We start from the raw sequence: 17,579 nt of genomic DNA, 5'->3' as shown, positions 1-17,579 counted from the left end.
AAATTGTTTACGCAATACATGATAAAATATACTATTTCCTGAAAGAAATCAATCTAATTTGCAACTTGAATCATTTACAACCATCTTCCTCGGCTGTTTTCCTCTGAACACTACCAATGATTTACCATTCACTTGATGAAATAATGCTTCTGCAGATTAGTTCTGAATTTAATGCCTTTCGAGTGTAGGCTGTATCCTCTGGTGCTATTGCTCTGGATACGGTGAAGCAACTGGTAATGGCCAGCATTATCTATTCCTGAAAGCAAACAGATCAACTTCTCAACCTTCTCATTGCCAGTGGGGACATGCACAATTTACATATCATTCCTCATAATCAAATCCCTTCATTCCTTCCATCATCCTGACTGCTCTCTTTTGTATCTTTTTAATGACTAAAATATCTTACTTGCACTGTGGCAAACAGAACTGGAAACAGTATCCAAGAATAGACACACGAGAGTGGCAAGATTGCCTCACTATTCACTGGATTACAAAGAATTTATCATCCAGAAACAGGCTATTTGGCCCATCTGGTCTGGTCTATACTGAAATTTATTCTCAGCTTAAGTTTCCTCCTATCTTACTTCCTCTAATCTCATCAGAATATCCTTTCGCATCTTTCTCTCTTAACTACTTGCTTCTGTTTACATACATCTGGAATCGTCTCAACTACTTCTTGTGATAGAAGGTTCCAGCTCAATGTGAATCATTAGTGATGATTAGTCATAAAGCCAAACATTTACATGTATTAAAGCAACATGACCCAGACGTTGGAAGGGGAGAGTTTTTCAACACTGAGCAACATTACAGAATTGTGAACTTTGTACATCAATCTAGAATTACTTTGAATCCACTTAGAAACTGGACTTGGTCAAAACTCACAATGGTTGGTGCCTCAACGTCTGAAGTTTGTGCCTGTATTTCTGCCGGAATTTCTCTGCTCGCTCTGCAGCATCCAATGATTGTGGCTGGCTAGCAACTGCTCGCTTTACTACCTGAAATGAAAAATAGAAAAACATGGATTCATACCAAAGCAGATTCTGTTAGCTGATGTAAAGAGGTATCATAATACGGAGGTAGTGAGGACCGCAGATGCTGGAAATCAGATTTGAGAGTGGGATGCTGGAAACACACAGCAGTCAGGCAGTATCCGAGGAGCAGGAGAGTTGATGTTTTGGGCTGAAGCCCTTCATCAGGAATGAGGCTGTATAGTCTGTTGAAAACTGTTAAATCACTGACTTCTTTCAGTTCTCTTGAAAGGATAACTGACCTGCTCCATTGCGTCTTTTCCCATTGATGCCTTGGGGTTCTCAAATATGGACAGTTCGGGTCATCCACTTCACTCTCCTCTCATCACCCAACAAATAAGCGGAGGACCAGCGCCATCCAGACCTGAGATCCCCAAGGCATCTATACCGGAGATCCCCAAGGCATCAGAAGAAAGGAGGCAATGAAGCAGGTCAATTATCCTCTCATGAGAACTGGAAGACATCAGTGATTTAACAGCTTTCAACAGGCTATGCAGCCTCATTCCCGATGAAGGGCTTCTGCCCAAAATGTCGATTCTCCTGCTCCTCGGATGCTGCCTGACCTGCTGTGCTTTTCCAGCACTACACTCTAGATACAGGCGTCATAATACAACATACCAGGAGAGTGAGAGAGCGCATGAGAGATACAAATAAAGAATTTATATTGCGCATTATCATACAATCCAAATATCCAAATTGCTTCATGATCAATTAATTACTTTTGATGTGTAGACACTTCAAATATAGACCAACATGGCAGCCATCTTGAATGTAGTGAATGACACAAATGAGCAGGTAATCTCAAGTTGGCAGTACTAGTCGAAATAAGGCAATGACTTTTATTGGTTCTACAGAGCCTTGGATTTTACTTCAAATTACTTTGGAGTTACTGAAATCTTCCCCAGGACCTGAAAGTCTCTCTCTAAACCTATCTGCCACTCTCTCTACCCATGTTTAAGTTGCTCCTTAAACTTAGTACTTTAACAAACGATTAGCAACCCAGTATGCAAGTTACTTGGTTTCAAGCTTTTTCCATGATTGAACTCTCATGTGAAGCATCTTGCCATTTTACTACATTTAAGTGTTACATTAACCCAAATGATCCAACTTCAAATGTACTCAAACTTTGTACATCTGGAGTTCAAGATTTATCACTTTCATAATGGCTTATTCAGCAATATGTTATTTTACAGAATAAAAGTGGCAAAGCATATAAAAAGCATGACAACTGCACTGTGGCTCAAACAAAAACATGTTGCAACAAATCTGGTGACTGTAAGCTCTCAAATCCAAACACAAGTCCTAGCCATTTCTGGATTTCAAAATAATTTTAGAATGCCTAACCTCTAGCTTATGAACCAGATAAAAGTATAAAGCTCAGATATAAAAGCGACAAAGCATTATAAAACAGTGATAAAAATATTTTTATTCAACTAAAACTAGTGATGAAACATTTATAAAGCAGTTAATCTGGGAATCAGCAAAGGTACTGATTACAATTGGTAGCCACATCGCCCTTGGTAAAGGATCTGTAAAGTTTTCAAAACATTGGACAGACCTCAGGCATGTCTTTGACATCCATCCACATATAAAGGACCAAGCCTTTCAGACCTCTTGTTTCGAAAGAATGCTGAGCTCAAATTTAAAATAGAAGAAGAATATAAATTCTCTCCAAATGATAGCTTGGGAGCACTGGCCTAAGCTATTGATGGTCACCTGTAGTTACAATGTACTAATATGACACAAGGACTGAAACTAAGAACCTTCCAAATGCTTAATTATGTATGAAAGACAAGCAATAGTTCAATGTGTATAGGATGGTGAGGGACAAGGAACTGACTACAATGTGTGTGTGTCACCATTTTGAAGATAGAATATGGAGTTTTATTTACCACAAATTAACTAGAAAGTTTTATTCATAGATTACAAATTCTTCCATGAACAGCAATTGATTAAATGACCAAATAACCAGATTTTAGATTTTCATTGAGGAACAAAGTTTAGCCAGAATTCTGAGGAAATCTAACTTACATTCATTTGCAACGTGCCACCAGATTTTTAAGGACCAATGGAGGCGCTTTGGTTTAAACATTTTATCGTAAAGATTGTATCTCTGACAGAGCAGATAACCCTCAATATTGCACTAATGAGTCAACCTAGATTATGTGTTCAAATTGATGACGTGGAAGTTAAACCTGTAATCTAATGACTTGGAGATACAAGTCCTATTCACCAAGGGAACTGACAAAGGAACAGCAGCAATATCCAAATTTACCATTAAAACTTAAAATTGAGTGGCTCAGTGGGTGCGTGTACAAAACAATAGAAACCTACACTGACATTGCCAGCCTCAATTCCTTATTTAAGTGATTTCAGTTGGTGCGACTTGCTGATGACCAATGCCATAGGAAATGGAAAAAGTCAGGATTTCTGTCACTGACTATTACCCAGGAAAGCTTCTTGCAAGTGCAGCATGGATCACAACAGAATTTAAGATCATACTTCAGTTTGGTAAACATCATAAAACAGCCCAACACTTCTTTTTGAATATTACACAAGGCAAACGCCTGCTTATACTAAGCTGGGAGAAAGCGAGGTCTGCAGATGCAGATCAGGGTCGAGTGTGGGTGTTAGAAAAGCACAGCACATCAGGCAGCATCGGAGGTGAGGAGATTCAACATTTTGGGCATAAGCCCTTCATCAGGACATACGCCCTTCATTCCTACTGGTCGATTCTCCTGCTCCTTTGATGCTGCCTGACCTGCTGTGCTTTTCCAGCACTACACTCTCTGCTTATACTAAGCAGTCAACACCTGTGGAAATGAACCCTGACAGGAAGGAACATCCCAGGCAAAATAGGGAAGTGCAGTTTCTTTAAAATAAACCAAAAGGTAGGAGGGGGCATAAATCAATATTTCCAGATAGCTACAAAGGAGATCACACAGCAGCTTCACCCAGAAGTTGAGGCAAACAGCACAGCTACATTTAAGGTGAAGTATACAAAGAACCAGAAATAGCTTTGATTGGGTTAAAGGAAGAAGTAAAATGTCAAGGCACTCATGAAGAACAAATGCCAGCACAGATCAGGTGGGTCAAATATAAATTCTATTTAAACAAAATACTTACACCATCTAAAGCATCCTCGAAGCAGCTCAGCCAATACTCCCTTGCCATTGCATCTTCTGTGAGATCAACTGTATCTGGGACATATGAGGAGGCGTCAAGGAGGAGTGGAAGATTCACTAGCTGCCGTTCCAGTCTGTCCATCTCCAACATGTCAAACTACCAAAGAACCAAACCTTGAATTTACTGCATGAAGTAACATGCTTATTTCTCATTTGACATCTTTTGTAATACCTCAAAAATGTACAAATATTGGTAGAGTTAGCATACACGCTGCCAAATTGTCACTTACTGGAACTCTCATTGGTTGTTGATGTTTATCTGGCAAAGTTTCTTTCGTTTTCTGCTACCTAATCATTTATCAGGTCAAAATTCATTGCAGCTTGGTATAATGTATTAATAAATGAAACCTAGCATGAACTTGTTAAAACAAAATGACATTCCTTTGATTAATTCAACAGAATTCTTTAATTTAACAATACAATTAATGGATCATGGAGGAATGGCTGATGAAGCTTATGACTTTTGGACATCAGTTGTGTGTATAGCTGAAGGACAGAATGCAGACAGTGATGAATAATCATTTGAGAGGCTGAAGGGAAGTGTGGTGGTGGTGTGCTACAGGCATTGGTATTAAGAGCACTGTTCTTTTTCATCTAAGTTCAGGTCATTAATGCAAATGTGGAAAAGTTGTAGACTAAGTTTGCAGATAATGCAAAACATGTTGTAAATCATGAGGATAGTTAACAGGCTTCAGAAGGTCATAGACAACTGGTGAAATCTGCAGACACATGGCAGGTCAAATTTAACCAAGAGAAAAATGTGGCATGTTTCATTTTGATATGAAGAGCAAGAATCAGTATAAATTAAGTGGTACAATGTACAGGAACACAGGAGATGCATCTTGCTGGTGCAACAAATTCAGAGGTTGTTAAAAAGGAAAGGAATCCTTGGCTAAGCCCTACTTGAATACAGTGGCCAAATTCTCAGATAACCAAGATCTCACTGAACAGAGAAACAGACTGAATGAGCTGAATGGCCTACTTCTGCTTTTCCGTATGATGATTTAATTCTGGGCACCACACTTCAGGAAGGATATCAAAACTTCAGCAAGGATGTAGAAAACTTTTACAGGATACAACACTACTTCAGGATTAAAGACTTCAGTTATATGGAGAGACAAGAGAAACCCAAGTTATTCTCTTTAGATCAGCAAAGGCTAAAAGGGATGGGGCATTTGATGGAGACATTCAACATTTTAAAAGAGTTCTAATATAGAAAATCAAAGGAAACTGTCTCCAGCAGAAGATCGGTTGGCAAGCAGAGGGCAAATATTTAAGGTAACAACATAAACCAGGAGTAACGTGAGAGAAAAGGAATTACGTAGGAAATTAAGATCTGGAAGGTACCTTCTGAAAAGCAAATTTAAAAGGGAACCAAATAAATATATCAACAAGAAACATTTACTGGAAAACAGAGAAATAGTAGGGGAATGGAACTAATGGAAAGTTCATTAAAGAGTTGCCATAAACCCAATGGACAGAATGGATCCTGCTGCGCTATATGTCTATGATTCGATCACAATTAAAACTATAAACACGAGCCAGCATAGGTGGGCCCATAACCCAAACACTTTGGAGGCTTTTTAATCATGGCAGCACTGTCCTTGCAAGTCTTTCCATTTCTTGCTTTTTACCACAAGGCACTGAAATAACTGTATTCCATTTTATTATTTGTTTACAAGTGCTATCAATATACTTCCAACTCACACTTTTGGAAATATTAAAATAAAAATTATGGGGTAAAATTCAGCATGCCTGTTAGAGGAATTCAAACTGATGCAAAAACACAGCGTGGAATACGGACAGGTTTCGTAGGAATTTATCCTGCTGGGATTTATCTCAACCCTCCCAAGGATATGTAAACAGTGGAGTGGTTGGAATCAAATGCATTCCTTTCTATCCTGCACTAGAGAGAAAGGGAAAGCAAGGTAATGGTGTGCATGACCACTCAACCTGCATAGCTGCAATGCCAACTGTTCAAGGTATTTGCCAATTCTTTTCTGTTCCTTCTTTCAACAGGCTGAGAATTACACTGAAAAGATATTGCAACAAAGCAAAGGGAAAGAAATGAAAATGGTCACTTACTGAAAACTGTAGCAGGAGTAACATAAGGTGGAAGAAACCAGGAAGGAATGAAAGATGAAGGTTAGAACTTAAAAGTGCAAAATAAGCCAAATAAGAAAATACCCCCCACAACCCAATGCAAGCTAGATCTCAACCACTGAAGAGAAGAAATGCCTCCTTCCCTGCACATCACCACACCCTTCAAGAAATTCAGGTATCTTAAATCTTATTGTTCGACATTACAGGAAATGAAGTGGACAATACTCTGCACCTAAAAAATATCTCAAGGCTTTAGCGGGTTTTTTTTATCACCCTAATTCAAAACACAAAAGCCTTCCTACTTTAACAGCAGTCAAGTGTAGGTCAATGATAGCCTAACAAAAAACTTAAACATGGACAATGTTCTGCCAGGAAAACAATATTCTCATATATAGACCATGTGACTTGACATATCCTGTAACAAATAGTAGCTACCTGGAACACAATCTGATGTGAAAGTACCATGGTTTCATACAAGACAGGCTCAAAGTAGCATAGACAGTTATGCAAAAGCAAATTTCAATGACAATTATTGGCTAGATTTCCTCAATTGATTTTGGAGATGCAAAAGAAGTACTGGAAAGTACCTTTGTACAGACTAATATCTGAGTTTTAAACATTCTATACATGTTTACATTAAAAATTAGCATGAAGTTTCAAAAACCACTATAAACAAGGATGCTTCAGAATCTTCTGGAATAAATAGTGAATTGTCAAAACATGGTGCAATATGTAGGGGTGCTGAGATGAGGGAGTTAGGGAGGGAGCAGACATTAAAGAGTCATCTGCTGGTTTCAGGAACAGGCCCTTTTTCATTCCCTTCATGGCATCGTGGGATTAAAAAGAAAACTTCCGGGAAATAAAGATTTGCAGAACAAATCAAACTGCTGTAATAGCCTGCGCATTAGTGAACGCATAACCAAGCCAAATTCATGGAAGTTTTAAGGCTCACTTACACTGTACCTTACTACTGTGCTGTAAAGGTAGCCAGAATCCAGGGTCTCGGCCAAATGCAATACAAACCAGAACTCGAAGGTAGAGGTTTTCCTGTAAAAAGAGGGTCCTGTACCTCTCCAGGATCAGGATGACCCTCCAGTTAGCATTTGTACAATACTAGCTGTGTTCAATATCTCTCCCACAAAGTGCTACATTATAAACACGGTTTTTTGCAAATCGTTTGAAACAAATAGCACAAACTTTGAAATGCCAGCCATGATTTGTTTTGTTACGCTAGACAACAACACCAAATGCCAACTTAACTCCCTGCTTCTACAGCAACACTGTCTACTTAAACTGGAACTACTTAACAAGGTCATGCTGGTAATTGTTCACTGCGCTAGCTAAATGTTTTGAATGTACTAGGTTTTATATAACTCACTTGGTTCAAAGAATACATGATTCTCATTACATATGCATACCGTTCCACTTCGTGTTCGCTGTAATGGATGCACATCAGGAGAACTGTTCATTAAGCCTGAACTGCCAGCATAGTTCTCTCCCCAGCTATACTGGTTTGGATCTGAAAAATAAGATGAGAGGGTTGCAAGTGTGCAACTTAGGAGCAAAATGGTTGAAATTCTGGGAAAGGAGAAAAATTTGGAGGAATGACAGTGAATTGAGAAAGGTTTCCTATCAACTAATACGCACTTTAGGAACCTCTTCCACTACAACCTGTAGTATCAGGTTCAATTACATGTTCAAGGTCTTGCTGCCTGGTTTGACCCAATGAACTGCTGATTCAGAAAGCAAGGATATTACTAATGATGTGCAGCCAATCAACAAATTCGTTTTGTTTTAAATCAAAGCTAAATAATAAGATGTGTCGAACCCATGCTTGTATTCCTTTGAACACAGCAACATATTGGGTGCTGCAAATGAGGTGCTTATAGATGTACAAACAAATTCACGGTGCTGATAGAAACAGAGGTAGGCCATTCAGCCCATCAGGCTTGCCCTGTCATTCAAGCAATTATGGTGTAACTTCTAAATCAATGCCACTTTTCTGCATTCTCTTTAAGTACAGAGGAACTTTGATTATCTGAGCAACACGGGCGGGGAATATTTTGTTCGGATAATCGAATGTTCGGATAACATAGTTCACCCAAGCATCGGGACCTTGAGATCTTGTCCGGATAATCTGAAATTCGGATAATTGCCATTCAGATAATTGAGGTTTCTCTGCACCTTAATATTAGTAGTATCCATGAACTTATTGATTGTTGTAATGAACATGCTCAATGACTGAGCCTTCACAACCCACTGGAGTTGTGAATTCCAAATACTGAACATCCAGAGCGAAGAAATTCTTCCTCAACACAGCATACTTCATAACCTAAGGTTACGTACCCCAACTCTAGGGTCACCAGCTAGGGGAAACATTGTACTCACATCCAACTTGACCCACCCTGTAAGATTTTTATTTGTTTCAATGAAACAACCTCTCATTCTTTAAAACTCTAGAGAATACAAACCTAGTTTCCTTCACAATCCTGCCAAGCTAAGGACTAATCTGGTGAGTCTCCATTGAATTCCCTCTATTCAAGTAAATCCTTCCTTCTGTAAGGAGAAAGTGATGACTGCAAATGCTGGAGATCAGAGTTGAAAACTGTGGTGCTGGAAAAGTACAGCAGGTCAGGCAGCATCTGAGGAGCAGGTGAATTGACGTTTACCCCAATGAAGAGCTTATGCTCGAAATGTCGATTCTCCTGCTCCTCAGATGCTGTCTGACCTACTGCACTTTTCCAGTGCCACACTTTTTGATCCTTCCTTAGATAATGAGACCAAAACTATATACAATGCTCCAGATGTGGTCTCACCAAGGGTCCATACAATAGTAGGAAGATGCCTTTATTTAGGTATGCTCTGTTCTGATATAACATGATAGTTCTGTTCCTGTGCAATTCCGCGTTATAAGAAAATCGCATAACAGCAGCACCATTTAAACCAAAGAGACCAGAATCACGTTATAGAATCATGGGTAAGGGAAGTTTGTGTTCTACAAATAATGGACAAAATTCTTCAATCACATTATAGCCAATTTGCATTGAAAAAGTGTGCGTTACAGCAGAACAGACTGTACTCAAATCAGTTTGAAATGATTGCTAACATATCAGTTGCCTTTCTAATTTGTTTTACCTGCATGTTAGCTTTTATTGACTTATGGACAATGACACCCAGAGCCCTTTGGACATCCAAATTTTCCAACCCCTCATCATTTAAAAAAAATCGACCTTTTGTTTCTTTTCTACTACAGTGAAAAACCTCACACATATTCACATTATATATAATTTGACACATTAAAACCCATTAATTCAGCCTGTTCATTTCTCCTTCAATGGCCTTGCATCTTCTTCAACACTTACATTCCCACCCAGTTTGGAGTCATCAGCAAATTTAGAGATTTTGGTTCCTGCACACAATTATTTATATGGGTTGCAAAATTGGAAATCTAGCACTGACTGTTGCAGAAGTTCAGAAGTAGGGATGTTCATTGATGACTACATAATATTCAGCACCATTCAGGACTCCTCAGATACTGAAGCAAATCCATGTTCAAACGCAACAAGATCTGGTCACTATCCAGGTTTGGGCTGACAAATGGCAAGTAACAATCGAGCGACACAAATACCATAAAAGGCATTCTAACTACTATCCCATGCCATTTGGTGGTGTTGCTATCATTGAATCCACCATGATCAAACATCCTGGGGGTTACCACTGACTTGAAAATCAACTGGACCACCATATAAATTCAATGGCTACAAGGGAAGGTTAAAGGGTAGGAATACTGTGGAGAATAACTCATTTCCTGACTCCCCAAAGCCTGTCCATCATCTACAACGCATAAGTCAGCAGTGTGATGGAATATTCCCCACTTGCCTAGATGAGTGCAGCTCCAACAACAATCAGGAAGCTTGACATGATCCAGGACAAAGCAGCCCACTTGACTGGCAGCATATCTACAGGAATCCACTCCGTCCACCACTGACACTCAGTCGGAACAGTGTGTACTTTCTACAAGATGCACCACAGAAACTTACCAAAGATCCTTAGACAGCTCCTGCCAAACCTACAACCACTTGCATCTCGAATTTCAAGGGCAGCAGATACATGGGAACACTACCATCTGCAAGTTTCCCTCCAAGCCACTCACCATTCAAACTTGGAAATATATTACTGTTTCTTCACTATTGCTGCGTCAAAATCTAGGAATTCCCCTCCTAAGGGCATTGTGGGTTTCCCTACAGCACATGGACTGCAACATTTCAAGAAAGCAGTTCAGTACCTTCTTCTAAATGGCAACTAGATACAAGCACTAAATGCTGGTCAGCCGGCGGTATCCATGTTCTACTAGTGAATACTAGTGAAAACACCTGGAACAGCTTGCCACCCAGTGAATGATCCATTTATTCCTGTTTACTTTCTGCCAATTAACCAATTCTCAATAAGATAGGAGGGAAAATATTTCATCTGGTAGGAGCAGCTCAGACAAGGTGGTATTGCCTTAAATTAGAACAGGGCCATTCAGGTTGGATGCCAAGAAGCAGTTCTTCACATGAAGCGAATAGAAAATTGCATCTCTCCTCTAATAGTTTGCTTAGGCTAGGAAAGAGTTGAAAGTCTCATCAGGTAATGGTATTAAGAGTTACAAAAGCAAGCTGGGTAAATTAACTTTAAACAGAAATCAGTCCCAATTTAATTGGATGACAGAACAAATTCAAGGAACAGAATTGTTTATTCCTGTTTTTATGATTTAACTACAACAGAGGGACGAGTATAGAATTCCAGATTTTACCTCAACTAAAAGAGTAGTACATTGAAAACAGGCACTTACTGTCCTCTTCTGCTCCCTTTAGAAAAGCCCCAATGGCACCAAGGTATCCTTCATGTCTTAAAAAGAGTGCCTGAACTTCACCCTAACAATCAAGCAAGATAAAAATAAATGGTAAACTAATCAATTGCATATTTTTTTTTAGATTAGATTAGACTTACAGTGTGGAAACAGGCCCTTCGGCCCAACAAGTCCACACCGACCCGCCGAAGCGCAACCCACCCATACCCCTACATTTACCCCTTACCTAACACTACGGGCAATTTAGCTCGGCCAATTCACCTGACCCGCACATCTTTGGACTGTGGGAGGAAACCGGAGCACCCGGAGGAAACCCACGCAGACACTGGGAGAACGTGCAAACTCCACACAGTCAGTCGCCTGAGTCGGGAATTGAACCCGGGTCTACAGGCGCTGTGAGGCAGCAGTGCTAACCACTGTGCCACCGTGCCGCCCACAACTACACTGTTTAGTCATCTAGATTCATTTAGTCGTTTAGATACCTCCATCATAGATCCAGTAGAACACAGTACCCCATACCCTCTAGCACCTCACTTGCCAAACACCTAACCCCCCTTCCCCCATCAATCCCTAAATTGTTACCTTTGTAAAGTAGTTGATACTGTAGGTAATGGTGTGCATGGTAACAGGGTGGCCGCGGATAAAGAAACCACCAAAGTACACTCGGCTGAGGTTGTGAAGCTTGGCATACAAGCAGGCCAACTGGCCAATGTCATTGCTGATCATGTGCAGTAAACTCTTGGCCATATCCTCTTTGGTGAACTCTGGATACAAAAAAAACACAATAGAGACATTCTATGAATTGTAAAGTTTTTTTTTGTGGGGTGGGGAGGTGAAGGGGAAGAAAGTAGAGGGTGAGAGAGCACAATCAAGATAGAGAAAAACTGAGAGGTAACTGTGGGATTCACATTACCAGGTGTCACTAACCGCTTGCAAAGTTCCAGAATCTCAATTAACTCTATTTACTAACCACATGAAGCAGAATGATACAGTCACGTGATGTGAGGTGAGGTAAGAGTGACTGCTTTTGACATCTAGGCAGCATTTGACCAAGTGCAGAATCAAGGACCCCTAACAAAAATAGAGTTAATGACTGAGGGGAGGACCTGCCAGGAGTGCACAAGATTATGAGGTTTTGAACTGGGTGAATAGAAAGTCAAAGAGTCAACAACAGGAAGCATAATTTTACACCAAAAGACAGGATGATCAGAAGGGATTTGAGGAAAGGTATTTTTCACCCAAAAGAGGGTGGGGTTCCAAAATGCAATATGTGGGAAGGTTATTGAGGTGGATAATCTCAACCTTGAAAAGGTACTTAGATGAATGAGCAGTAAATACTCCCAACATTCAAGGCTATGAGCGTAGTGTTGGACAGTGAGACTAGTGTAGATCCAGTACAGATTTGATGGGCCAAAGGCCTCTTCTGTACTGTAGGATTGTACGAAGCTAAAGGAAGATGGATATTAATGTTGAAGGTTAGTCATCACAGCTCCAGGCATCCCTGCAGGAACTCCTTAAGATAAATATTTTCTAAACCTGCTGACAGGTGTTACTACACACCTCTGGAGCAAGCGGGACTTGAACCAGGGTTTTCTCTGACTCAGATACAGAGACATTACTACTGTACCACAACAGTTTTATAACTCTTCAGGGCAACCATCGTCAACTGTTTCATCAATGACCTTCCCTTAAACACAAGGTCAGAAATAGGATGCTCATTGATGTATGCACAATTTACAGCACAATTCATGATTCTTCAGATACAGAAGCAGTCCATGTCCAAATGCAACAAGATCTTCAATTTCCAGATTTAGGCTCACAAGTAGCAAGTAACATTCATGCCACACAAATGATAAGCAAGGATAATTTTGAACAAGAGAGAATCTAACTATTGCCTTTGATATACAATGGCACCATTGTCACTGAATCCCCAACTATCAATATACCATTAACCAGAAAATGAACTGAGCCATATTAACACTGTGGCAACAACAGTGGTCAGAAGCTAAGAATCCTGCAGCAAGTAACTCACTTCATGACTCCCAAAGCCTGTCTACTTATAAATCATAAGTCAGAATTGTGATAGAATACTTTCCATTTGCCTTGATGAGTGCAGCCCCAACAACACCCAAGCAGCCTGACAATATCCAGTTAAAAAGTAGTCTGTTGGATTGACATCACATCCATAAACATTCACTCTCTCCACTACTGGTGCTCAGTATCAATAGTGTGTACCACCTACATGATGCACTGCAGACACTCACCAAGGCTCTTCAGACAGCATCAAAGCCACAAACACAAACATCTGTAAAAACAAGGGAACTCCACTATCTGCAAGTTCCTCTCCAAGCCATAGAGATGGAAGTATTCCTTCATTTTAACTGGAGCAACATCCTGGAACTCCCTCCCAAATGAGATATGCATCTACTTACACCAAAAGACTACAGAGGGTCAAGAAGGCAGCTCATTATCAAGATCATAGAATATTGAACATTACAGAACAATACAGGCCCTTTGGCCCTCGCTGTTGTGCTGACCAGTGAAATCAATCTGGAACCTATCTAACCTACACTATTCCACTTTCATCCATGTCTATCCAATGACCACTTAAATGCCCTTAACATTGGCAATTTGCTACTGTTGCAGGCAGTGCGTTCTACTACTCTGAGTAAATAAACTACCTCTGACATGTGTCCTATATCTATCACCCCTCAATTTAAAGCTATGCACCCTCGTGCTAGCCATCACCATCCGACGAGAAAGGCTCTCAATGTCCACCCTATCTAACCCTCTGATCATCTTATATGTCTCTATTAAGTCACTTCTCAACCTTCTTCTCTCTAATGAAAACATCCTCAAGTCCCTCAGCTTTTCATCGTAAGAATTTCCCTCCAGAAGACAACATCCTGGTAAATCGCCTCTGCACCCTTTCAATGTTTCCACATACTTCCTATTATGCAGCGACCAGAACTGTAGGTAATACTCCAAGTTTTGTACTGCTGCAGCATGACCTTATGGCTCCAAAATGCAATGTCTTTACCAATAAAAGCTAACACACTGTACACCTTCTTAACAACTCTATCAACCTGGGTCTATGCACATGGACACAGACATCTCTGCTCATCCACACTACCAAAAATCTTACTATTAGCCCAGTACTCTGTATTCCTGTTACTCCTTCTAAAAAGTGAATCATCTCACACTTTTCCGCATTAAACTCTATTTGCCACCTCTCAGCCCAGCTCTGCAGCTTATTTATGACTCTCTGTAACCTGCAACACCCTTCAGCATTATCCACAACTCTACCAACCTTAGTGTCATCCACAAATTTACTAACCCATCCTCTACACCCTCATCCAGGTCAGTTATAAAAATGACAAACCGCAGCGGCCCCAAAACAAATCCTTGCGGTATCTCTTTAATAAGTGAACTCCAGGATGAACATTTCCCATCAACCACCACCCTGTCTTCTTACAACTAGCCAATTTCTGATCCAAACAACTAAATCACCCTCAATGCCATGCCTCCACATTCTCTGCAACTGCCTGCTGGGGAGAACCATATCAAACGCTCTACTGAAATCCATATATACAGCATATCAACCACTTTACCCTCATCCACCTGTTTGGTCACCTTCTCAAAAACCTCAATAAAGTTACCCTTCACAAAACTGTGTTTGACTATCCCTAATCAAATCATTCCTTTCTAGAAGACTGTAAATCCTATCTCTTGTAATCCTTTCCAACACTTTACCCACAACCGAAGTAAGGCTCACTGGTCTATAATTACCAGGATTGTCTCTACTCCTCTTCTTGAGCAAGGGGACATTTGCTATCCTCCAGTCTTCTGGCATTAATCCTGTAGAACAATGATGACAAAGATCAAAGCCAAAGGCTCTGCAATCTCCTCCCTAGCATCCCAGAGACTCCTAGGATAAATCCCATCCAGCCCAGGGGACTTACTATTTTCACATTTTCCAGAATTGCTAATATCTCCTCCTTATGAACCTCAATCCCGTCTTAATAGCCTGAATCTCAATATTCTCCTGGACAACATTGTCTTTTTCCTTGTGTGAATACTGATGAAAAGTATTCATTTAGCGCCTCTCCTAACTCGTTGGACTTCACGCACAACTTCCCACTACTGTCTTTGACTGGCCCTAATGTTACTCTCATCATTTTTTTATTCCTCTCATACCTATAGAAAGCTTTAGGGTTTTCCTTGATCCTACCTGCCAAAGACTTCTCGTGTCCCCTCCTGACTCTTCTTAGCTCTCTCTTTAGGTTCTTCCCAGCTAACTTGTAATTCTCAAGCGCCCTAGCTGAACCTTCACATCTCATCTTTACATAAGCCTCCTCCTTCTGTTCCTTGAACAAGCTCCACATTTCAATTGTGCACATCCCGTGCAGTTTCCTTCTCCATCCTAAATCTTGCTTAATCACATCACAATCGACTTTCTCCCAGCTATAACTGTTGCCCTGGACTATATATCTATTTATTTTGATCACTAAAGTAAACGTAAGCAAACTGTGGTCACTATCAGCAGAGTGCTCACCTACCCCCAAATCTAACACCTAGCCTGCTTCATTATTCAATATCAAATCCAGTGTGGCCTCACCTCGCCTCTTGTTGGCCTATCCAGATAAAAGTCTGGCACAGCCAGTCATGCCCAAAAAATGAATAAGAAAAACTTGCATTTGAATTCCCAAAAAAAAAATTTCAGTGATGCAACACACCTAATTCAATTAGAGTCAGAGCGTAATAGAGATGTATAGCATGGAAACAGACCCTTCGGTCCAATTAGCAATTTGGCCAAGGGGTGACAAAGGTTACTAGTAACGGATGATGGCACACTGGTGCAGAAGATGAGCACGTCTCTTCGCTTGGACTTTAAACGTTGTTCAGTGAAAGAGTGAAATGTTTTACTTTGAATGAAACAACGAACTAAAATAGGAGGTATTCCAGCACTAACATCTCCCATCTTAATGCACTTAAAACTTAAAAGTAATGGCAATACATTAATCCCAACATCAATCATCATATATGTAAAATGAAGCTTGAGATATGATTTTGCATTCTATTGTTGTTTATGAGAGAGTACAATGGTAGCGCTAATGGGTAGGATCATAAAGCAGCAATAATTAGTACGATAGTTATCTATAAAGGTTATTACAAGAAACGGCCTCCGGCCAAACAGGATTCAAGATGTGGCAACTCATCAGAATGTACCTACCTTTATCAGTAGTGGCAGATTTTCCAAAGCTACTGGCAATAAGATCTCCAGTCAGCCCAAAGGATTCATATGCCCCACCGTAAATGTCACGAACTAACATATCCACATTTGTGTGCTGCCCTTTTGAAGCAAGTTGCAATAATTCATCAAATCGCTGTATGAAGAGAATAAAAGTTTAAGTAAGCCATACACAAATTAGGTTAGCCTTTCGGGCATAAGTCTAGACATGATAATGCAGAAAATTGCCTTTATAACTTAAAATGCAATGAATCATAAATAATAAACATATTACAGCCCTTTGGTTTCTAATTGCTGCGTACAGTTAGGAATACAGAAAGAAACTCAAGAAAATAAAATCGAACTTAAAATTGTGATTTATGTCATCTGAGTGTTCCTTTTGCTTAGCGTACTCCTTCATTGATTCCTTCATGAAGCCTAAATGCCAGTTTCCCTTCAAACACCTCAGTCACGTACCCATGTTTTAACAGGAACAGACAGTGTCATCGCTCTTTTCTTGGCCTCCCCCATCTGTACTGGTTTGAATGAATAATAAATAAGAGCAGAAACAATAGCCAATTCTGTTCTTGTAGATCAGTTAACAGAGGTCAGTTATAACACCCCTTCTCCACCATACAATAAAGATCAATTCGCTCAAGAGAAACTGGGATTACACTTTATCATCATCTTTATTTTCCCTAGGTTTGCAACTTTGGGCCGGGGAAATGTTCTGAATAAAAGTAAAGCAATTAATAAAGAATGACAGTAATGTTAACTGGAAACCACAACAGAAAAGGACAATTGCCATCATCAATGCCGTGGCCAAACTTTAGGATTGAGTCAAAGTCATATAGCACAGAATCAGACCTTTCAATCAATTCCATCCATGCTGACCAGATATCCTCAACTGAACTATTCCTGCTTGTTTGCATTTGGCCCATGTCCCTCTAAACATTTCCTATTCATATGCCTACCCAATTGTCTTTTAAATGTTGTACAGAGAAATCTCAATTAACCAAATATCAATTATCCAAATATCAGATTATCTGAAAGAGATCTCAACATGCCGATAGAAACATTATATCAAAGAGGTGTTTTCAACACTGATTGCACTTTTTGTTTACAATGATTAAAAATGAACTCGGCTCACTGAATTGCTGCTGAGAGCAGTCCTGGACATC

At 40.0% G+C, this 17,579-nt stretch overlaps 1 protein-coding gene across 2 annotated transcripts in view; it reads right to left on the bottom strand.

Moving 5' to 3' along the window:
* Nucleotides 1–17,579, bottom strand: part of pank4 (pantothenate kinase 4 (inactive)) — a 69,811-nt gene that overhangs the window by 29,895 nt on the left and 22,337 nt on the right. For both annotated transcript variants that reach the window (XM_060851977.1, XM_060851978.1), the window contains exons 6-11: nucleotides 16,402–16,555; nucleotides 11,751–11,932; nucleotides 11,151–11,232; nucleotides 7,735–7,835; nucleotides 4,155–4,310; nucleotides 883–995 (exon numbers count right to left, since the gene is read on the bottom strand). In XM_060851977.1, coding sequence (XP_060707960.1) covers nucleotides 883–995; nucleotides 4,155–4,310; nucleotides 7,735–7,835; nucleotides 11,151–11,232; nucleotides 11,751–11,932; nucleotides 16,402–16,555 — 788 coding nt within the window. The remainder of the gene's footprint in view (nucleotides 1–882; nucleotides 996–4,154; nucleotides 4,311–7,734; nucleotides 7,836–11,150; nucleotides 11,233–11,750; nucleotides 11,933–16,401; nucleotides 16,556–17,579) is intronic.

Source organism: Hemiscyllium ocellatum, chromosome 37, assembly GCF_020745735.1.
Source record: "Hemiscyllium ocellatum isolate sHemOce1 chromosome 37, sHemOce1.pat.X.cur, whole genome shotgun sequence".
NCBI classification, from domain to species: domain Eukaryota; kingdom Metazoa; phylum Chordata; class Chondrichthyes; order Orectolobiformes; family Hemiscylliidae; genus Hemiscyllium; species Hemiscyllium ocellatum.
Note: the sequence above shows the minus strand (reverse complement) of the source record. Positions and strands in the feature narration are given on the sequence as shown.